This window comes from Balaenoptera acutorostrata, chromosome 16 (assembly GCF_949987535.1).
Source record: "Balaenoptera acutorostrata chromosome 16, mBalAcu1.1, whole genome shotgun sequence".
Classification (NCBI taxonomy): domain Eukaryota; kingdom Metazoa; phylum Chordata; class Mammalia; order Artiodactyla; family Balaenopteridae; genus Balaenoptera; species Balaenoptera acutorostrata.
Genome location: NC_080079.1, coordinates 78,525,780 through 78,549,683, shown reverse-complemented (window position 1 = coordinate 78,549,683; position 23,904 = coordinate 78,525,780). Strand labels below are relative to the sequence as shown.

The window sequence follows — 23,904 nt, the reverse complement described above, 5'->3', positions numbered from 1 at the left end:
GATTCAGAGATCTTGGACCATTCTATATTCCCTACTAGGTTCGAGGACGGGTCGGATTAGAGTTTTACAGGGAGACTGACATGGCACCAAAAGCCTATATTTGATAAATTTTGAGATTAGGGGTTGGAGTCTCTGGTTTTATGGGGTGTTGCTGCCTGGAAAGGAAGTTGTTAGTTTCTTTTAAGGTGAATTTTATAGGAGTGACAAACTTTGCCTTTCCTGGGATTCCCTGATCCCAGACCTGTAGATCTATAAGTTTTTCTGGGGGAATATTTTGGGCTGGACTGTCCATGTCTTGTATAATACATAGTCCAGCCAAAAACATTCCTTGCTTTTGGCTTTCAGGGAGAGTAAGAGTCACCCCCAAGGCTGAGAGAAAGTCCCTTCCAAGTAATGGGCTAGGGCATTCAGGCATGACAAGAAACTTGTGAGTTATAAGTATTTTCCCCCAGGTGCAAGGTAGAGGGGTGGTGAAATGTTTTCGCTTTGGTCTTCCTTCTACTCCAATAATAGAGCAGGTTTCGGGGGCAAGGGGCCCAGTGTGAGAAGTCAGGACAAAGTAAGTGGCTCCTGTGTCCACTAGAAACTGGAGAAGTTTACCTGCCACGTCAGTGGTCTCCCGCAGTTCTTCCTCTGTGATGATGACTGTCTTCTCAGGAGCCCTGGGAGGTCCTGGGTCCTATCAATCAAACACGGCCATGACTAGCTTGGGGGACTTACCTCACTTGCTTTGGAGCTGGGGGCATTCCCTCCTCCAGTGGTGCACCTTCTTACAGTGTGGGCATGGCATCCTGGGTGTAGCTGGGACCTGTTTCCTGGGCATTCCTTCCTCTAGTGTTTGGGGCTCCCACAGCTAAAAAAGTTTCCCTTTCCTGGCGGGGGTCTTCTGGGAGTACTTTTGGGGTGACCAGGTGGTGGGTTAGGTCTTGTTGTGATGGCTGCCAAAAGTCTAGCCTGCAGTCGTTCCTTTCTTAAGTCACACTGTTCCTTCCTTTCCTCCTCAGCCTGGTCTCTATTGCTAAAGACCCTGAAGGCCGTATCAATAAAAAGGCTGAGAAGCGTTTGGGGCCCCATGGCAAACTTTTGAAGCTTCCTATGGGTGTCAGGGGCTGATTGGCTAATGAAGTGGGTTGCAAATACAATGTGTCCCTCAAAAGTGTCTGCGTCTACATTCGTATACTTTCTGAGAGTATCTATTGATACCAGTCGGGCTTGAAGTAGGATTGGATTTTCATCTTGGCCTTGGGTGATCTCTTTAACCATATCATAGTTAACAGGGTTAATTATGCATTGTTTCATCCCTTCAGCAAGGCAGAGGATCATGTGATCCCTTCTAGTGATACCAGGCTGGCCTGGCCAATAGTCCCAACTGGGATCCTGTAGAGGCACTGCTGTTATGTCCACAGGGCATTGGTGAGGTTGGGTGACATGTAATCCAGCAGCATATGTTTGAGCCTGTGCCCAAATATGGGTCTTTCCTCAGTGGTGCAGCAGTGGGAAAGAACAATATTTAGGTCCTTCCAGGTAAGGTCAAAGGATAGAGCTAGCCCCTGGAATTCTTCAGTGAGCCAGCTGGGGTCCTCCGAGAATCAGCCTAAGCGAGTGCAGCACTGGGTTGGACAAAGAAAAAGGGGTGTGGACTCCGGTAATTCCCTGAGGCCCACTTACTACTTCCTGAAGGGGGCTGGGAAGCTCTGCCTGCGCTGCTGGTCTGGAAGGGTGAAGAGGCTTATACCGCAGGGGAGGAACTGAAGATGGTGAAAGAGTGTGGGGCTTGGGCCTTCTGTCTGGGGCTTGTGTTCCTCCACAGATGCCACTAGAGAGGGCTTTTGTGTAGCCTGAATGGGTCCCAGCCAGCAAGGTTCCCTAACATAGGACTTGCGTAGCTCCAGGTTCTCTCTTAGGGCCATAAAAGCCTGAACATAAGGAACTTCTGTTCATTTAGACGTCTAACTGCAGGATGGTATGTATTATAGTTGAGGCTTCTATTTTCTGGTCAGGCCTCATTGTCCTCAAGTGTATATTGGGGCCAGGCTGTGTTACAAAAGAAAGCAAGTTTTTTTCACTTTAAACAGTCTAGAGGAAACTTGTCCTAGGGACTCAGAATGCACCTGAGGGGTCAGTCCCTGGGGATGGAAGGGGTGTTTCCTATCCTTCCTTCAGGGAGATGGTGCTCCCATGACAGAGAGGAGCGCTAGCGTTAGGAGGTCCCATGCGGATTCCCTGAGGCAGGACGAGTTCCAGGTGTCCCTGTCCACCTCGTCCCTTTGACACTAGCCACAGTGGGGGCTAGCTACTGCCCCATACGGCGGTCCTGCCGGCCCCAGCATCCTGGCGCCTGTGTCCTATCCTGGTGTCTGGGGTGCCCAGGATGAGTGACCGTCCTGCAGGCTTCTCTGTAGATTCTGTGGCCAGCGATTAATCTCTGTGTTCTGGGGTATGTACTTCTAGAACAGACATCCTCATAGTTCTAGGACCTATTTCGGTTACAGCGTTTTTTTCCTAAGAGGGTGGTATATTACTGGAAACAGGCACTGACCATTAAGGGAGGTGGTTTGTGAAAAAGCCTTTCTTTTCCCTTCCCTTTTGTGGGCAGCACCCCCGGGCCTTGGTGCTACCCTGCCACCCCCCCAGATGCTCCATGCAGCGGGCAGCGCCACCAGGCGGCGGGGGGGAGGGATATGGTGTCCCAAGGTGGAGGCACTGTGTCTGAACTTAGTGGGATGGAGGGCCCGACAGCCCTGCAAGAACACTCCCAATCACGCAACCCAGGGGAGGCAAGCATGGCAAACGGGGGTCATGTGTCCCTGGGGCGTGGCCATGTGCGCGTCCCGCCCCCAGCATGAACTGCCCCGTGCCCACAGTGTGAGCTGCGGGCGGGGATGGATCCCGCTTGTGTGGCGGACCGTGGAGGGGGCTGGCCGAATGCAGGGCGCCGTGCAGAGGCGAGTGGAGAAGGCTGGCAGCCCAGATGCAGTCCCACCGCCGCTGGTTCCAACCGCACGGGGCAGGGCTGTCCCCCTTCCCAACACCACGGGTTATGTACACAGACCACCCGGCACAAGGGAGCTCCCGAAGGGACCGTAACAGCCATGGGCACGGTGTGAACTCCCTTACAGTCTGGGTAAGGCTGCATTTTATACTTCCACACAATTGAACCCGATGACAGCTAATTAAGCTGGTGGATAAGGCAAACCCAGAGGGCAAAGCTCCTATGGTTTGGGTCCCTAGCTGCCTGTGAGAATGCTTGGAAACTTTTCCTGACATGCCTTGCGAGTAATGAGAGGTATAAGACCTAACGGTAAGGTTGGAAAATGCCTGGCAGATTCTCTTTCCCCATTTCCAGCAGAGTAAGGCATGAAATAAGAATGGAAAGTAAAAGGACACAGAGAGAGACAAGGATAGTCAGGCATAGGTGGACCAATAATGAGCCTATAAAGGTAGCTGCAGGGAGTGGGTGGTGTTATGCTGTTAACTGTGTGCCTAAAAACGTTGCCCGGAAATTGCCTTGAGGTGGGCGGACAGACCTATCGTCTTTCTCGTCCACTCCACTACCCAGTCATCCGGACGAGAGTCGTCCACTGGCGAGTGCCCTAGTGGCTTTTAGATGCTCGACTCGTGCCCACATCTTTGCAACAACAGGTCCGAAAATGGGACAGACAATAAGAGAGGGAGAGAGAGAGAGGGAGGGAATGGAGGCGGGAGAAACGAATGGCAGGAAGCGAGGCAGCGCCTCTCAAGCGCAAGGGAGGCGAGCGGCTGAGGCTTACCGAGCTCCCCTGGCTGCCTCGCCAAAGATGATACTGGCGGCTGATTTCTTGTCTCGTCCGTCGCAGAAGGAATTCAGGGACAAGGCGGGAGGCCAGGAACGTAAAGCAAGGGTTTATTTAAGCGACTGTGCGCTCCCTAGGGGAGAGCAGCCGGACTCGGGTGAGTAGCTGCCCTGAGTTTCTTTGGGAAACTTGTTATGTGGATGTAGAAATGAAGAGGTGGAATATTCATTTGGGAGGGAGAGGTTTGGGGGTTGTTTTCTCTGATTTTCATCAGCCCCACCTTCCTGAAGGGAGGAAGGATTTTTGTCCTTATTTAGCCTTGATTGGAAGTATCGTGGCATCGGTGCATGATGAGAACTTCTTGTATGCAAGGCTAATTTTATTCTAATGAGGGCATAGTGACCAAAAGGTTACAATGGACACCAGAGATTCCCGCCTTTTCCCACCTTTCTTTGTCTGCCTTCAGGACACTTGTCACCCCAAAATGTGTGGTTTCCTGTCAGTCAGTCTGGAAGTTCATACTTTTCTTTGTCTACGCAAGGACCCCTGCTGTTAGGTGTGTGGTTCCTGCCACTTGGCCATTGCCCCCCTTGCTCTGCTCCTATCTAGCTAACTGCCTGCTTTAGCTGTTTATCTTATGGAGTAGGATCAAGAGATGTTTCCAAAGAAAAAAAGTGGGGTAGGAATAGATGAAATAAGAAAGGGAGAAAAATGGCTGTGAGAGTGGAAGCAGAGACATGAAGATATGATATTATGATACTCTTTGTGATTGTTTGAATACTTGAAAATTTCTGAGGGGATTACATTTCTTGAGTTTGAGTTAGGCAGTCCTGAGCTTAATCAGAGAAGGAGAGAGTCCCAGTGTGTTTGTAATTCGTGCAACATTTCCTGGGAGATTTAATAATAATGCCAACGCAGAAAATGTGCCCCTTCCCCTTTGAGGCCTTGAGACGGAAACAAACAGGTACCCTCCTCCTCTGTCGGCCACTGACAGCACCAATGACAGTTTCTAAAGTGACCAGCTCTGCTCCTTTAGTCTTCTTCCAACACTGATGGCCAAAGTCCCCAAGTGGAAGGAAGCTTCCTTTCCTGAATTCAGCCTTTCTCTGCTTCTCCCTGAGCACTTGTCTGTCACCGACCAGGGCTCTAAAGCCAGGAGCAATCAATCAGGAGAGTCTACAAGAATCTGCAGAATCCAGGGGACAACTAGGAATTTGTTTGCTCACCTCTCACCTGTACTGTTGTTTCGTGTCAACTCTGACTTTGGCATTATGAACAGAAGGCCTGAATCTGTCAGACTTCATGTCCCAGAAGAACATTTATTCCTCTGCACTGCGTGCTTCCTCTGAAGTGTTTTGTGGCAAAGGGGAACGTGGTCTTGGATGTTTTGTGGAGCTGACCTCATTTATTTTATCCAGACTCCTCAGAACATGAGGTCACCGCCTTGAGCTGGATTGAGGATCCCACAGCACAAATTGACTCCTTCACCCAAATAAAAATGTTACTGAGAGGTTTAGTATGAGCCTCCCCAGAATGTGCCACTTTGGCATGTGGATCACTTTGACCTGAAGTCAGTCAAGCCTCAGAAGACTCAGGAAGAGCTTTTTACCTACTCCTTAAGTGTCTAAAAGAATTCAGATAGAAGACCTGGTCCAGCAAGAGAACCATCACCAGGGGTAACTATAGAGAGTGTGGGCTGGTGCGGGAAGCTGCAGGGAGCCCGGCAGGGCCTGTTTGTTCTACCTGGCACGGCAAAAACTTGTTTACCAGATATTTGCTCTTGCCACCGTCCTGTGAATTGTCTTCCTTCCCTTTGAAGGTCCAGACCCCACTCTCTTCTCCTGAGCTCAGGATGGCGCGTAAGCCTCAGCTGCCTCACCGTTGGGAACCTCCCATGTCTTTGTGGGGCTCACGTACATAAAAAATTGTTTTTCTCCTGTGAACCTGTCTTATGTCCATTTAACCTAGAAAGGAAGAAGGGCAAAGTTTTTCAAGACAAATGCAAAATCTAAGTGGTACACAGCTGTGATGTTGTGCCAATGGGCTGAAAAATGACAGTAGATACCCAGCACCGCCCTTGGTACACAGTAGATGTTCAATTAGCATCGGAACGTTTCATAGATCACTTACTGGTGTGCCAGTCCTCTTCCAGATTAAGACAGAAAATGAATCCCTACTGTTGCATGGAAATGAATTTGCCCTGAATAAGGAAGAGCTTCCTAAAATGAAAGCTGACTAAAAATTAAAATGATTTGGGAGACAGTGATTTTTCTGTTATTGGTGGCTTCCAAGAAATCTGGATGACCCCAAGACAAGGAAATGACAGGGGTGGAGCTAGGTGATTCAAAATGCTCCATGGCTCTGAGGTTCCGTAATCATAAAAGCAGAAAACTTGCTTAGCCACAGGGACGTATGACAGGCCTTAAGGCAGTGTTTGGATTGCCCTAGACACACACAACTTAAAAGCTCAAGGCTTTCAAGGCTTTTTGATGCATCCCAGTTATAAGTGAAATGGAGAAAGAGGGTGAGAAAGTTAAATAGTTTAATCAGAGCAGTTTTACAATTCTAAAATTAACAAGCAGACCTTGTAATAAAAGAGCTCCAATATTTGCAAAATGACCTTGCTTCCATTCTGAATCTCTTTTTTATTTGTAAAGATTCGCATTACATTTAAAAGGACTCAAAATGGAGTGATTGATTGATATATTATTATCCGTGTTTTTTTTGATGCAACTGATGAAATCCCTGAATGGATATTGCTTCAGCTTTGATATTAAAAAAATGGCCTGACAAGAAGTCCTTAATCCACAACTGACCACAGGTGGCCGAAAGAAAGAGAAAAACCCAAAACTACTGTCAAGTTCATAATGTATCACATTGTTGGTGGATGACACTGGCTCCAAATATACAATTAAGCCCACGACACTTTATTACTATGAATATAATTATCATGAAAGTTCTTTCACGTGGATCAACTTGCTTCTGAAGGTTTTCTTGGTTCGTTTAAACTTGCATAATAAACATGCAATGAATTATTTCTTTTGAAAGTGTATTTTTTGCAGTCTTTTTGTTTTCATACAAAGATTTCATAAAGTTGCAATATTGCATCAGAGCATTAGCAAAATAAGAGCAGGAGCACAGGGGGAGGGGAAATGGGCATCTGGATGAATGAGAAGAACCTCCTCGCATCCTGAGACAGGCCACCCGTCTTCTTTAAAAGGTGCACGCAAACTGCTTTTCTTACCCTCCCCCACCAAAGAAAAGCATGAAAGAAAAAAAAAAAAAAACCCTCACAAAAATCAATCTAACTAAGAAAAAAAGTCGACATAAAGAAAATAAAGATGTTTCTTCATGCACATATCTTCTGCATAGCTCAACCCACATATAGTAAGGCACTATTTCCCTTCGTAACTGGTGTCCACGGCAATCTGGTAAGTGCGACAGTGCTCTGTGACCATTAGAGAGTTCCTTTCCGGATGGTGAACTAAAGAGGCCGGATGAGTGTGGCTGCCAGGCTTCTCTGTGAAGGTCCCACAGTGCAAGCTGATTTCCAGGCATCTCAGAAGGAAATCTGTGTGTGTAATGATTGAGAGTCTCCAGAATGGTTTTCTTTCCAGAGTTCCTATTTTGTCCTTGTATGAATTTAGATTATTCTTCAGTCATTATTCTCAAAGAAAATACACTAGGTGGGGGAAAAAGCACAGTCAAATCTTCAGAAACACAGCTTCACTGCTCCGAGAAAGCATGTAACGCTGGCAATTCAGAAAATCAGCAGATGTTTCCAAGGGAACAGAGAGAGAGAGAGACAGAGTCTAGAAACAGAAGAACAGAGACAAAGACAGAGAGAGCGTGTGTGTGTGTGTGTGTTTTTGTTTTCGGAGGTGATCTGGGACTGAGATTAATTTAGCTGGTCTTCGTACTGTTTCCGGAAACAATCCCCAGCCGGGAAAAATTCCCAGCACCTTTCTTGATACATCTTCCAAACATAAGATTCCTGTAAAAGTAAAGGCAATGTGTTAAGAACATCTTTCCCTAGGATCTCTGTGTTACCACAAAATATAAGATAGAAAGAAACTCAAATTTGTTATTTTATATACATATATATATATATATCACATATGTATAATGGTGTATTTCACATAGTTATAATCCCAAATTCATTTAGATAGTTCCTAACTATACCAGGTCTTATTTATTTCTACTAATAAATAATCAATCTTCATCCTGACTGTAATATAATAATGATAAAAAACCTATTTGTGATATATGATTTTGAGGGTTCCTTAAAACTATTATTTTTGTTTAATTGTACCATTCAAATTCAAACTATTAACAATGGGAGGTGAATATTTGTGGAGGGAGAATTTCAAATAGCTTGGGCAGAACCTTAAACATTTAATATGCAATTATTTATTTATTTTAATATTTTAAATTGAAGTATAGTTGATTTACAGTATTGAGTTAGTTTCAGGTGTACAGCTAAGTGATTCAGTTATACACATACATATATTTTTTTCTCATTTTCCCTTATAGCTTATTACAAGATATTGAGAATAGTTCCCTGTGCTATACAGTAGGTATTTGTTGCTATATATTTTTTATATATAGTAGTGTATATGTGTTAATCACAAACTCCTAATTTATCCCTTCCACTCCTTTCCTCTTTGGTAACCATAGATATGTTTTCTATGTCTGTGGCTCTATTTCTGTTTTGTATATAAATTTATTTGTACCATTTTATTTTTGGTTCCACATATAAGAGATATCATAGGATTTTTGTCTTTGTCTGACTTACTTAGTATCATAATCTCTAGGTCCATTCATGTTGCTGCAAAAAGCATTATTTCATAATTTTTTATGCCCAAGTAATATTCCATCGTGCATGTATGTGTGTGTGTGACGTCTTCTGTATCCACTCATTTGTCAGTGGACATTTAGGTTGTTTCAATGTCTTGGCTATTGTAAATAGTGCTGTAATGAACATTGGGGTACATGTATCTTTTCAAATTAATGGTTTTCTCCAGATATATACCCAGGAGTGGAATTGCAGGATCATATGGTAGCTCTATTGTTAGTTTTTTAAGGATCCTCCATACTGTTCTCCATAGTGGCTGTACCCATTTACAATCCCACCAACAGTGTAGGAGGGTTCCTTTTTCTCCACACCCTCTCAGCATTTATTATTTGTAGACTTTTTGATGACAGCCATTCTGACCGTTGTGAGGTGATACCTCATTGTAGTTCTGATTTGCATTTCTCTAATAATTAGCAGTGCTGAGCATCTTTTCATGTGCTTTTTGGCTATCTGTATGTCTTCTTTGGAGAAACGCCTATTTAGGTCTTCTTCCCATTTTTGATTTGGTTGGTGGTTTTTTTGATATTGAGGTGTAGGAGCTGTTTGTATATTTTGGAGATGAATCCTTTGTCAGTTGCATCATTTGCAAATATTTACTCCCAGTCCGTAGGTTTTCTTTTCGTTTTGTTTATGGCTTCCTCTGCTGTGCAAAAGATGTTTAGTTAGGTCCCACTTGTTTATTTTGGTTTTTATTTCCATTACACTAGGAGACAGATCCAAAAAGATATTGCTGTGATTAATGTCAAAGAGTGTTCCGCCTATGTTTTCCTCTAGGAGTTACACAGTATCCAGGCTTAAATTTAGGTCTTTAATCCATTTTGAGTTTATTTTTGTGTGTGGTGTTAGGGAGTGTTTTAATTTCAGTCTTTTACATGTAGCTGTCCAGTTTTCCCAGCACCACTTATTGAAGAGACTGTCTTTTCTCCATTATATATTGTACCTCCTTTGTTGTAAACTAATTGACCAAAGGTGCGTTGGTTTATTTCTGGGATTTCTTTTTTTTTTAATTGTTATTGGAGTATATAGTTGCTTTACAATGTTGTGTTAGTTTCTGCTGTACAGCAAAGTGAATTTTATTTATTTATTTATATATCTATATCTCCCCTCTTTTTTAGATTTCCTTCCCATTTAGGTCACCATAGAGCATGGAGTAGAGTTCCCTGTGTTATACAGTAGGTTCTCATTAGTTATCTATTATATACATAGTAGTGTATATGTGTCAATCCTAATCTCTCAGTTCATCCCACTTCCCCTTCCACCTTGATATCCATAAGTTTGTTCCCTACATCTGTGTCTCTGTTTCTGCTTTGCAAATAAGTTCATCTGTACCATTTTTCTAGATTCCATGTATAAGTGATATTCCATGATATTTTTTCTTTTTCTGATTTATTTCACTCTGTATGACAGTCTCTAGGTCTATCCACGTCTCTGCAAATGGCACTATTTCATTCCTTTTTATGGCTGAGTAATATTCCATTGTATATATGTTCCACATCTTTATCCATTCTTCTGCTGATGGACATTTAGGTTGCTTCCACGTCCTGGCTATTGTAAATAGTGCTGCAATGAATATTGGGGTGCATGTGTCTTTTTGAATTATGGTTTTCTCAGGGTATATGCCCAGGAGTGGGTTTACTGGGTCATATGGTAGTTCGATTTTTAGTTTTTTGATGAACCTCCATACCATTCTCCATAGTGGCTGTACCAATTAACATTCGCACCAACAGTGTAGGAGGGTCCCCTTTTCTCCACATTCTCTCCAGCATTTATTGTTTATAGAGTTTTTTGATGATGGCCATTGTGACCGTTGTGAGGTGATACCTCATTGTAGTTTTGATTTGCGTTTCTCTAATAATTAGTGATGTTGAGCATCTTTTCATGTGCCTCTAGGCCATCTGTATGTCTTCTTTGGAGAAATGTCTATTTAGGTCTTCCACCCATTTTTTGATTGGGTTGTTTGTTTTGTTGATATTGAGCTGCATGTGCGCCTTGTATATTTTGGAGATTAATCCCTTGTCGGTTGCTTCATTTGCAAATATTTTCTCCCATTCTGAGGGTTGTCTTTTCATTTTGTTTATGGTTTCCTTTGCTGTGAAAAAGCTTTTAAATTTAATTAGGTCCCATTTGTTTATTTTTGTTTTTATTTTCATTACTCTAGGAGGTGTTATCAAAAAAGAGCTTGCTGCGATTTATGTCAAAGAGTGTTCTGCCTCTGTTTTCCTCTAGGAGTTGCATAGTATCCGGTCTTACATTTAGGTCTTTAATATATTTTGAGTTTATTTTTGTGTATGGTGTCAGGGAGTGTTCTAATTTCATTCTTTTACATGTAGCTGTCCAGTTTTCCCAGTACCACTTGTTGAAGAGGCTGTCTTTTCTCCATTGCATATTCTTGCCTCCTTAATCATCGATTAGTTGACCATAGGTGTGTGGGTTTATCTCTGGGCTTTCTATCCTGTTCCACTGATCTATATTTCTGTTTTTGTGCCAGTACCATACTGTCTTGATTACTGTAGCTTTGTAGTGGAGACTGAAGTCAGGGAGCCTGATTCCTCCAGTTCCATCTTTCTTTCTCAAGAGTGCTTTGACTATTTGGGGTCTTTTGTGTCTCCATACAAATTAAAAAAATTTTTGTTCTAGTTCTTTGAAATGCCATTGGTAATTTGATAGGGATTACACTGAATCTCTAGATTGCCTTGGGTAGTTTATTCATTTTTTTAAAAATTTATTTTATTTTATTTATTTTTGGCTGCGCTGGGTCTTCATTGATTCACACAGGCTTTCTCTAGTTGCGGCGAGCCAGGGGCTGCTCTTCATTGTGGTGTGTGGGCCTCTCATTGCGGTGGCCTCTCCTGTTGCAGAGCACAGGCTCTAGGCGCACTGGCTTAAATAGTTGTGGCTCGCAGGCTCTAGGCGCACTGGCTTAAATAGTTGTGGCTCGCAGGCTCCAGAGCACAGGCTCAGTAGTTGTGGCACACGGGCCTAGTTGCATTGCGGTATGTGGGATCTTCCTGGACCAGGGCTCAAACCCATGTCCCCTGTGCTGGCAGGTGGACTCCTAACCACTGCACCACTAGGGAAGCCCAGTTTATTCATTCTGACAATATTGATTCTTCCAACCCAAGAACATGGTATATTTTTCCATCATTTTGTGTCATCTTTGTTTCTTTCATCAGCATCTTATAGTTTTTGAAGTACAGGTCTTTGCCTCCTTAGGTAGGTTTATTCCTAGGTATTTTATTCTTTTTGATGTGATGGTAAATGGGATTGTTTCCTTTGTTTTTGTCCTTATGAAATTCTTTTAACTTTTTATTAGAGTGTAGTTGATTTACAATATTGTGTTTCCTCAAGTGAATCAATTATACATATACATATATCCATTCTTTTTTAGATTCTTTTCCCATATAGGTCACTACAGAGTATTGAGTAGAGGTCCCTGTGCTATACAGTAAGTCCTTGTTGATTATCTGTTTTACATATAGTAGTGTGTATATGTCAATCCCAATCTCCCAATTTATCCCTCCCCCCTTCCCCCCCGGTAACCATAAATTTGTTTTTTTACATCTGTGACTCTATTTCTGTTTTGTAAATAAGTTCATTTGACCCATTTTCTTAGATTCCACATATATATGTAATATCATATGATATTTGTCTTTCTCTGTCTTACTTCACTCAGTATGGCAATCTCTAGGTCCATGCATGTTGCTGCAAATGGCATTATTCCATTCTTCTTTATGGCTGAGTAATATTCCACTGTATGTATGTACCACATATTCTTTAACTATTCCTTTGTCGATGGACATTTAGGTAATGGGATTGTTTCCTAATTTCTCTTTCTGATTATTTGTTGTTAGTGTGTAGAAATGCAACAGATTTCTGTGTGTTAATTTTGTATCCTGTGACTTTACTGAATTCCTTGATGCTCTTCTAGTTTTCTGGTAGCATCTTTAGGATTTTTTATGTGTAGTATCACATCATTTACAAACAGTGACAGTTTTACTTTTTTTCCAATTTGAATTCCTTTTATTGCTTTTTCTTCTCTGATTGCTGGGGCTAGGACTTCCAAAACAACACAGAGTAAAAGTGGTGAGAGTGGACCTTCTTGTCTTGTTCCTGATCTTAGAGTAAATGCTTTTAGGTTTTCACCGTTGAGTGTGATGTTAGCTGTGGATTTGTCATATGTGGGCTTTATTATGTTGAGGTAGGTTCCCTCTATGCCTACTTTCTGGAGTGTTTTTGTCATAAGTGGATGTTGACTTTTATCAAAAGCTTTTTCTGCATCTATTGAGATGATCATATGGTCTCTATCCTTTAATTTGTTAATATGGTGTATTACACTGATTGATTTGGGAATATTGAAAAACCCTTGCATCACTGGGATAAATCCCACTCAATCATGGTGTATGATCCTTTTAATGTATTGTTGGATTTGGTTTGCTAGTGTTTTGTTGAGGATTTTCATGTCTATGTTCATCAGTAACATTGGTCTGTAATTTTTTTTGTGGTATCTTTGTCTGGTTTTGGTATCAGGGTGATGGTGGCCTCATAGAATGAGTTTGAAACTGTTTCTTCCTCTGCAGTTTTTTGGATTAGTTTCAGGATAGGTGTTAACTCTTCTCTAAATGTTTGGTAGAATTCTGCTGTGAAGCCATCTGGTCCTGGACTTTTGTTTTTTGGGAGTTTTTAAATCACAGGTTCAATTCTAGTACTTGTAATTGGTATGTTCCTATTTCTGTTTATTCCTTGTACCTTTCTAAGAAGTTGTCCATTTCTTCTAGGTTGTCCATTTATTAGCATATAGTTCTTGTATTAGTCTCTTATGGTCCTTTGTGTTCCTGTGGTTTCCTACGTAACATCTCCCTTTTCATTTCTAGTTTTATTGATTTGGGTGCCCTCCCTTTTTTTCTTGATGAATCTGGCTAAAGGTTTATTCGTTTATCTTTTCAAGGAACCAGCTTTTAGTTTCATTGATCTTTTCTATTGTTTCCTTTATCTCTATTTCATTTATTTCTGCTCTGATCTTTATGATTGATTGTTTTCCTTCTACTGACTTTGAGGTTGGTTTGTTCTTTCTTGAGTTGATTTAGGTGTAAGGTTGGGTTGTTTATTTGAGATTATTTTTTTGTTTCTTGAGCCTATATGGCTGTAACTATAAAGTTTACATGGCTATACACTTCTCTCTTAGAACTGTTTTTGCTGCATTTCATAGGTTTTGGAACCTCGTGTTTTCATAGTCATTTGTCTCGGTATTTTTTAATTTCCCCTTTGATTTCTTCAGTGATCCATTGGTTGGTAGTAGCATAGTTTCAGTATCACTACTTGTGACTGGTCTGTTCATATGTTCTATTTCTTGCTGGTACAGTCTTGGAATATTGTACTTTTCTAAGAATTTGTCCATTTCTTCTCAGTTCTCCCTTTTGTTGGCATATAGCTGCTTGTACTAGTCTCTTATGATCCTTTGTATTTCTGTGGTGTCCATTCTGACTTCTCCTTTTTCATTTCTAATTTTATTGATTTGAGTTCTCTCCCTTTTTTTCTTGATGAATCCGGGTAAAGGTTTATCAATTTTGTTTATCTTTTCAAAGAACCAGCTTTTAGTTTCATTGATCTTTGCTATTGTTTCCTTTGTGTCTATTTCATTTATTTCTGCTCTGATCTTGATTTCTGTCCTACTAAATTTGGGTTTTGTTTGTTCTTCTTTCTCTGGTTGCTTTAGGTGTAAGGTTAGGATGTTTGAGATTTTTCTTGTTTCCTGAGGTTAGACTGTATTGCTATATACTTCCTTCTTAGAACTGCTTTTGCTGCATCCCATAGTTTTTGGGTTGTCAAGTTTTCATTGTCATTTGTTTCTAGGTTTTTTTTTAAATTTCCTCTTTGATTTCTTCAGTGATCCATTGGTTGTTTAGTAACATATTGTTTAGCCTCCATGTGTTTTTGTGTTTTACAGTTTTATTCCTATAATAATTGGTTTCTAATCTCATAGCATTGTGGTCACAAAGGATGCTTGATATGATTTCAGTTTTCTTACATTTACTGAGACTTGCTTTTTAGCCCAGCATGAGATCTATCCTAGAGAATGTTACATGTGCACTTGAAAAGAATGTGTATTCTGCTGCTTTCGGATGGAATGCTCTATAAATATCAATGAAGTCCATCTGGTCTCATGTGTCATTTAAGGCCTGTGTTTCCTTATTGATTTTCTGTCTGGATGATCTGTCCATTGATGTAAGTGGGGTGTTAAAATCACCCATTAATATTGTGTTACTGTCAATTACTATTTCCTACCTTTACTGTATGTTTGCCTTACAGGTGAGCTTTCCCATTTTGTAATTTTTTTTCTAGTTGTTACCTTTTCCTTTCTGCCTAGAGAAGTTCCTTTAGCACTTGCTATAAAGCTGATTTGGTGGTGCTGAATTCTCTTAACTTTTGCTTGTCTGTAAAGATTTCTCCATTAAATCTGAATGAGAGCCTTGCTGTGTAGCGCATTCATGGTTGTAGGTTTTTCCCTTTCATCACTTTAAATATATCATGCCACTCCCTTCCGGCCTGCAGAGTTTCTGCTGAGAAATCAACTGATAGTATTATGGGGAATCCTTTGTATGTTATTTGTTGCTTTCCCATTGTTGCTTTTAATATTTTTCTTTAATTTTTGTCAATTTTATTATTGTGTGTCTTGGTGTATTCCCCCTTGGGTTAATCCTGCCTGAGACTCTCTGTATTTCTTGGACTTAGGTGATGGTTTCCTTTCCCATGGTAGGGAATTCTTCAGCTATTATCTCTTCAAATATCTTCTCAGACCCTTTCTCTCTCTCTCTCCCTTCTGGGACCCCTATAATGTGAATGTTGGTGCCTTTGACATTGTCCCAGAGGCTGCTTAAACTGTCCTCATTTCTTTTCATTCTTTATTCAGTTTTGAAACACTGATTTCCACCACTCTATCTATCTTCCAGCTCACTTATCCATTCTTCTGCCTCATTTATTCTGCTATCAATTCCTTTTACTATATTTTTCATTTCACTTATTGTTCAATTGTTTGGTTGTTATTTATATTTTCTAACTAACTAACTCTTCGTTAAAAAAAAACTTCCTGTTTAAAAAAAAAAAAAAAAACTTCCTGTTACTTCTCACTCTGTGCATCCATTCTTTTCCTGAGTTCTTGGATCTTAATGATCATTGCTTTCAACTCTTTCTCAGGTAGATTGCCTATCTCCATGTCCCTTAGTTGTTCTTCTGGGGTTTTATCTTGTTCCTTCATCTGGAACATATTCCTCGGCCATCTCATTTGCCTGAATTTCTATCTGTATTTTTATGTATGTGGAAGGTCAGTTACGTTTCTTGACCTTGGAGAAGTGGCCCTCTGTAGGGGATGTCCTATGTGTCCCAGCAGTACACTCCCCTCTCATCACCAAGGGCCAGGGACCAGGTGGTCCCAGGGTAGTTTCTGACCTGTGTTTGCAGACTCAGTTCCACAGAGTGGAGGCGATCGTAGTTTTCTTCCTTCTGGTGTCTGTCTGCCCCCTGGTGGGTGAGGCTTGTCTAGAGGCTTGTGCAGGCTTCCTGGTGGGAGGAACTGGTGCCTCCGCACTGGTGGGTGGAGCTGGGTCTTGGCCCTCTGGTGGCTGGCCATGTAAGGGGCGTGTCTAGAGGTGGCTGTGGACTCAGGAAGTCTTTCTTTAGGCAGCCTGTCTGCTGATGGGTCGGTCTGCATTCCCACCCTGTTGGTGGTTTGGGTGTTGGGTGGAGCCAGGTCTTGGTGCCAAAATGGCAGCCTCTGGGAGCACTCAGGCCAATGAATCCACCAGTGTCCTTGTCCCCATAGTGAGCCACACCTGCTTCCCCAGGAGACCCTCCAAGACCAGCAGGTAAGTCTGGCCCAGGCCCCTATGAAGTCACTGCTCTTGCCCTGGGTCCCGGGGCAAAAAGACCTTGTGTGTGCCCTCCAAGAGTGGCATCTCTGTTTTGCACAGTTCTTTCTTTGGAGCTCCTGCACTCAAGCCCTGCTGGCTTCAAAGTCAAGTGCTCTGGGGTGGAGGGGTCCTCCTCCTGATGTCAGACCCCAAGGCTGGGGAGCTTCATATGGGGCTCAGAACTCTCACTCCTGTGGGAGAAGTTAGTTCTGCAATATAATTAATTATTCTCCAGTGTGTGGGTCACCCACCTGGGGCAGGTATAGGATTTAATTATATTGCAAGTGCACCCCTTATACTGTCTCGTTGTAGTTTCTTCTTTGTCTTTGGATGTAGAATATCTTTCTTTAGTAGGTTCCAGTCTTTTTTATCAATGTTTGTTTAGCATTCAGTTGTGATTTTGGTGTGCTCCTGAGTGGAGGTGAGCTCAAGGTCCTTCTACTCTGCCATCTTGTCCCAGGATATGCAATTATTTTTAAATGACTGTAATACTATTGAATGAAGTTCATTTGAAATCATCTGCTATCTGATTAAGCAATCAAGTATATTATAATTATCAAAACCCAAACTCAGCATTTTTAGCTAATAAATGTGCAATTCTAATTTTACTTTTTCTACTACAGCAGTCTTTGCATACTCATCCAGGATAACAGGAATTTTATACTAAGATACCATGACTAATATCTGAAAGTAATTCCAATATTAATGTTTAATGTACACATTTATTCCAAAATGCAGAGATTCTTTTATCATTTCTTTTAGATGATGTATGGTCACGGTTTACCTACCTGTCCTGTGTGCTCTGTTTCATCTTTGTTTATGAGATACATCAGAAAAAACCTACAGATACAGAGAGAGTAATCAGAAATGGATTGTATGGAAATATCAGCATAAACAGATACTTCTGGTTCTGCTATGGACTAACTCTTCATGGCAGAGAAAATAAATGGGTCAAACCTGCAGGGCCAAAAAAAAAAAAAATGCCATGGGGACCAAAAGCTTAATCAGCTTTTAAAATATTTTTTTCAAAGGAGCTATAATGTGTTCACAGATCAAGTTATACCTCTTGGGAGCTGCTTTATACCAGGCTCAGTGCCAGACCCTGCCTGCAACTGTTTCCACATTCACTCATGGAGCGGGAATTGCAATCCTCATTTGCAAAACTGAGAATTAAAAAGGTTCAGTGACTTGTCTAATATCGCACACTTGTGAATTCCAAAACCCACTTTTTTTTTAATTGCTACAATGCTACTCTATATCTTTTCTGTTTGTTAGATATTAAAATCAGGTTAGAAACGGATTAAGAAATAATATTGTACTGAAGTACAGTTTTGGCTAGTCTCAAGTAAGAGCCAGATTTCTATGTATTAAAAAAAAAATGCAACATTTAACTGTTTCCAGGGGTGCCTAAAGAGGTCTGTGGTTCTTCAGAAAAGAAAAATGAAGATTCACATATCTCTAGGGAGCAGCTGGAACGTTCCTGTTTGAAATGGCAAACACGGCCAAAGCTCTCTGAGAGGCTTGGTACATATTCTGCTCATCCTTTCCACCTTTTCATTTCATGTTCTAGAAGGTATTGTTCACGTGGAGGGCTGCAACTTCCTTTCCTAAGTCAACCTACTCGAGGAAAAAGAACCACTAGCTGTGGGTCTTTCCCTCCAAGAGGTGTAAGAAGCCTGAAGCCAATGGTAAAGAGAGGGGCTCTCTGTCCTGTCTCCCCGGCTTGCTGAGGTGGGGGATGCCTGGGTATCAGGAGAGGCAGGGGAGTCCGAGTCAGGCACACTTACAGATAATTGGCCAAGTTGTGTTCCTGTAAAGTGTGGGTTTCAAAGCCATGGGGCACAGTGTCGAAGTAATCATTGCCTATCCCACAAATGAAGCACTTGGTCTAGAAGACAAAGGCAGTATTCAAAGGTCAGAGTTCAGAAAGCAAAACACAACTCACCACTCAGGGGCAGCTACTTGGATTATTCAGTCTACATAAAAGATCATCCCATAAGACTGTGCCAAGCACCTGAGTATCAATTTAACTGTTGCCACCACTACATCTTGCGGTGGGTTTTAAATGACATAGGAACCAACAGCAAGAAGTAACAGAGGCAGAAAGAAGAGAACAAGATGATGATGACTGAAAAGCAATGTCTTCTTTTCTCTAGCCTAAGTGAGCACGCCCACGCTTGGTGATCACTCTTGTTCATTACACTGGCTCAAGTTATCTAGGTAGGACTGAATGTGTCCTCAACTGAAACCACAAACTTGGTATCTATCCTAGCCAAGTCTGATGACCAAGCTGGTGGAGGGGGGAGGCACAAATTCCTTCCATCTGGGGAGGACCAGACCAAATACCAAGCTGTGAGGTGTTGAATCAACGATTCAGAGAAGGTCCGCCACATGCCAGGCATCATGCTAGGCACACAACCAACAGACATGTACTGGGATGACAGTCCACTCTAGAAACAGGACACCTGCTCTCTCCGCTTCCCTCCCATCCCATCCATCTCTCTCTTCAGCTGCTAGGTCTGCCATCTGCAGGCCTGGTACCCAAAAGCCAGGGAGAAGCAGGCCTTCCATTTTATCATTAGCATCTCCTATGTATCAACTCAAATGAATTCAATAATTATTGTCCTCATGTGGCTACAGATGCTCATCTTCCCTGCAAATTAGAAGCGGTTTCATACCGTCAGAGGCATGTTTATGATGCCCTAGACGCGAGAGCCTAGAATCAAGATGATTAAGGTAATTTATAATTCTCCCTGCCTTACTGATCAACAGCTGCCGACAGCAGAAAGGCTGCATTCAGCATCCAGTCTTGTACACCATTCAGTGTCTCCTAACTAAACAGGTTCCCACTTAACAGCTTTCCCCAGGAAACCGCCCTTCCTCTTGGGGACCTCTCTCGGTCACCGTGTGTGTAACTGAGCTACATGCTTCTTCCTAGAGGCTCATGCTGGACGGAACCTCAGTAACATCCCCGCTTGCTCCGAACTCTTCATCCTCTGCATCTGGCCAGTCACCAAGTTCTTCTCATGCCAAAGTACTGCTTGAAACCATTTGGCTCCTGCATCATCTCCTACCTAGAAAATGCTGACAGCTGCTTCCCTGTCCCTGGGTGTGCCAGTGTCGAGCTCACTCCCCCGATTTTAATCCATGGTTATCTATCATCTTTTCAAAATGTAAAATCTGATCACCTCACTGCCCCGCTTAAAACCCTTTTCTTGAAAACCCTTTTCTTGTTTCCCAGCCTGTAAGTTACACTGTAAATTTCTCAAATGCATGATTAGGCTCTTAATTAGCTGGCCTTCTTCTCCAGCCCCATTGCTAGAAAGTAATGCTTCATCCTGAACCAGTTATGCTTCCAAGAAAAACAATCTGCATATCAAGTTCCCTAACATCAGAGCCTTGGTACATAGAACGTCAGGCGGCGACGTTTTCACAGAATCCGAGGTGAATGGCACCCCTGGTGATGGGCGTGGGGGGGCACGCCGGGGTGGGGAGGTGGCCTGAACTGGCCTCTCTAATCCACACCTCTGCAATCTTCAGGCCTCAGCTTGGGCATCCCTTCTTTTGAGTACGCCCCTGATCATACAAGAGGAAGTCAGACACCAGCCCCAGAGACCCCGGCACTCAGGGTTTCCTCCTATGAAGGGCTCACCACACTGCTCATGACGTCCTGTCTACTTGTTTGTCAGCGGACCCACCACTTTGGATGAGTGGTCTCCCCCTCCTGGAGGGGCAGATGGTACCACACTACTGTTTGTACGCACCTGGCGCCCACCACGCAGCCTAGCACCAGTGCTCAACTCTGTGTACTGCCTGAATCGAAAACAGGCCCGTGAAGCCATGCGTTGTTCAGGTCCCTCCCCCCCCCCTGCTCCCACAGCCGCCATTCTTCGATAAAAGACAGTGGGGACAGGCAGTGTCCACAACAACAGAAACGCAGAGTCAGAAACGGAGAGACTCACCTCCATGTCTTCTTTGACCTGTTCTTGTTGGTCTCTTAGTTCCCCAAAAGCATCGATAATTAAACCTAGTGTTCAGTAAAGACGGGATTTAATCTATCAACCAGAGAAGGATAATGAAATTCACAGCCCCCTGGCTAAGCCTCCCAAGGAACGGGACCGTGACACGGGGAGATGCTCGGAGCTTGGCTGAAGATGTGAGCGCACACTGGATACTCCTACGAGGGCAGCAGCGTTCTCTCTTTGGGGGGCAGGCAGACATGCAGTTCCCAGGGCACACACATACTGCCTGAAAAGGGGTTTAAAAATGAAGGGACAGCAGGAAAAACCTTGGGTTACCTTGGCATCAGCAAATGGTATGTTACTACCTGCTTCACGCCAAGAAGGAGCAATGGAGATTTATGGTCATAAAGTACAGAAAATGCCACTAATGAGATTTTCAAGTGCTAATTTGCAAATCAAACATGCCCATGTTAACTGTAAGGAATTTGCCTCAAATCATTTTTTTCACAAGTTTGTCATCAATTAAACTTTCTGTAACGTTATTAACTGTAGCAATCAGCAACTAACGGCTTCCTGCTGCTTTGTTCCCTTTTCTCCTGTGACTTGCCGGGCTGTACGTTTTCTTCCAAGTGTTTTATATGACTTTGCCCTCTTCTAAACACATTATTGTTACACTCAATAAAGACATAAAGGAAGGGTTATGAATCCTTTAAACGCGTTCCTGTACTTCACTGAAAAAAGGGTATCATTTTTTTGCCTGTGGAATTTAGAGGATAATGTCCCATTTACAGACATTTAATTCAAGCTAGGATAAATGTGTAAGCAGAAGAAGACAACATGAGTGATTTTTCTGAGGGAAAACAAAGTTACCTTGGAATAAAAGGAGAGGAAAAAACCACCCGCTCCAAGTTCCCTTGGAGTAAAAGGAAGATCGAATGGGTCAACACGGCACGGTGGTTGCACGTGACGGCTCTGGGTCCAGACCCTGTGCGTTTGGATTCCAACCCTGACACTTTTCAGCTGTACACGTCAGCCAAGTTACTTAGACTTACTATGGCTCAGTTCCTTCAAATGTGAAGAACAACATTCTGCTCCCAGGGCACACGGAACAGACATCATTTGTAAAGAAATCTTTTCAATAACCCATGGCTTAGAGCTTTATATAATTTCCATGTGATAGACCCAAAGAGGCTAAATGGCTCACCCACCACTAGTTGTAAAGGTCATCAGCGGCAGGGCGGGAAATCAGACCCAGGAAAGTGCTCTTCCCGTTGTTATTTGAAAGGAGGCCAAAGAAACCTGTATCCATCTCCCCGCTAGAGCAGGGTCCCTTGCTTCTTTGTTTTTCCCTCTACAGATTTCCAGTGAAGAAACACTGAACGGAAGAGTTCCATTTGGCTTTTCTAGGAAACACCTGACATTCTTACCCTGTGTTTAATGTTAGCATCAACAATATGTAGGTCAAATTCTAGATCTTCTTGAGGATGATGCTTACCTTGTATTATGGCCAAGAGAATGACAATTACAAAGAAGAAGAAGGTGATGTCAAAGATGATTCGATAGATCTCATATTCATCGCCGGCTGGGTCTTCGATTTCATCACCGATACCCCCTCCGGCACGTACCCCGACATACATGTGGAACATATAGCACTGGAAAAGAGAGGAATGGCTTCACTTCCTGGAGGACCACTGCCCATTTTTATACTCAACACACCTAAGATTATCTCTCTTGTTCCTAATCTTCACTGTGGAAATGATGAGCATCTTTGCCTTCTACATCACCTCTTTTTGTTTCAGTATCTGTAATTGTGATGCAAACACTTGGCTCTTACATTCTGCTGTCTTTTAAACAAAACTCTGTGCTGCCTACTCTGCTTAGCACCTGCTGTCATACTTTGCAGAAAATGAAAAATACCTCACTAGCATCAGGCATAAGGTTATCCTATTAAGATCACAGTAAGGGCCACAAAACTATATTTAATTGCACTGTTCAGTTTTTTGTGAGCATAACAGACAAAGGAATGGGGAAGTAAAAGTCCATGGTATAACTGGATGGAATGTTAGAAATTAAGTGAGGAAAAAAACAAACTTAACACTTACCATCCTCTCATCTATCACATTGGAATATAATGTGAAAATTTTTTAACTTTAATGTCTAGAGTAAAGAAAAATGAGAGAGGCAGGGAAGAAATAGCAGCTCATTGTTTAAACTCTGAAACTTCACAGCAACCAACAACATGTACAGCTGCAAGTGTCCATTGCCAAAAAAGAGGTGTGCAGTAAAGCACTTTGGGGTAGGGTTTCTCAGCCTCAAATCCATTAACATTTTAGGCCAGATAATTCTTTGTTGTGAGGTCTGTCTTACGCACTGTAGCATATGTTTGTTAGAAGGATCTCTGGCCTCTACTCACTAGATGCCAGTAGCGCCCCACCCCACAGACAATCAAAAATGTCTGCAGACATTGCCAAGTGTCCTCTGGGGTGGCAACATCAGGACCACTGGATTAAGCATCTAGGGTTTTATCTTTATTTAGGATAAGTCCACACTCTCCATTCCAGGCCCTCTGATTTAGCCATACTTCCCCTCTCTAAGTTGATCTTTTACTGCTCCCAAGCACTGCCCTCTCCTCTACCCATGCCTCCTCCAAATACAATATTCCTGATTCTAGATCTTTGCCTGCATATTCTCCTTACCTTGCAATATTCTTTCCCATTTGTATCCCATTAGAACCTACTCATCCTTCAGAGCCTCAGTGAATAATCCTTCTTCCATGAGGCCTCCTCAGACTGTTCAAGACACTCCCATTTACCCAGCTGATGTCACCCATCAATGCAAAACAAAAACACCTGTCTGCCGTAACCCTAACGAACGGGGCAAAGACCTCAAAACAGCATTTTCACTCACTGAGACAAAACACTCCTCTGGTTTTCTCCTACATTTCTGGTCATTCCTTCTCAGCCCCCTTGGCTGGTTCTTCCTCATCTCCCTATCTCTTCATGAACTAATGCCCAGGATTGGGTTCTCTGACTTTTTGTTTCTTTTAGGACACTCCCTTGGGGAACTTTTCCAGTTTCATGCTTAAATATCATCTGTGCTAATTACTTCAAAAAATTTCTGTTTACACCTTGGGTCTCTTTCCTGAATTCCAGACTTGTATCTCCAACTTATTTTTCATTTGATGTTTTATGATCTCTCTCACTCCACTAGAATTAGTCCCATTATAAGAAGAATTACTTGGGTTACTACTCTATCATCAGTGCCTAAACAATGTCCAGCACATGATAGGTACTCAAAAATCACTTGTGGGATGACTGAGGAGTGAAAAGTTATGACTGGTCAGCTGTTCTCATGGAGAACGGCTCAAACAGACCTCAGATTCTCAGGTCATTTTAAAGAGCATAAAGTTC

The 23,904-nt window shown here is 42.5% G+C and overlaps 1 protein-coding gene across 7 annotated transcripts in view; it reads right to left on the bottom strand.

Moving 5' to 3' along the window:
• Positions 1-6,301: 6,301 nt before the first annotated feature.
• Positions 6,302-23,904, bottom strand: part of RYR2 (ryanodine receptor 2) — a 429,286-nt gene continuing 411,683 nt past the window's right edge. For all 7 annotated transcript variants that reach the window (XM_057530902.1, XM_057530903.1, XM_057530904.1 and 4 more), the window contains 5 exons: positions 21,990-22,146; positions 20,495-20,559; positions 18,320-18,420; positions 17,321-17,372; positions 6,302-7,767 (listed from right to left, as the gene is read on the bottom strand). In XM_057530902.1, the coding sequence (XP_057386885.1) occupies positions 7,672-7,767; positions 17,321-17,372; positions 18,320-18,420; positions 20,495-20,559; positions 21,990-22,146 (471 nt within the window). In that variant the 3' untranslated portion in view covers positions 6,302-7,671. The remainder of the gene's footprint in view (positions 7,768-17,320; positions 17,373-18,319; positions 18,421-20,494; positions 20,560-21,989; positions 22,147-23,904) is intronic.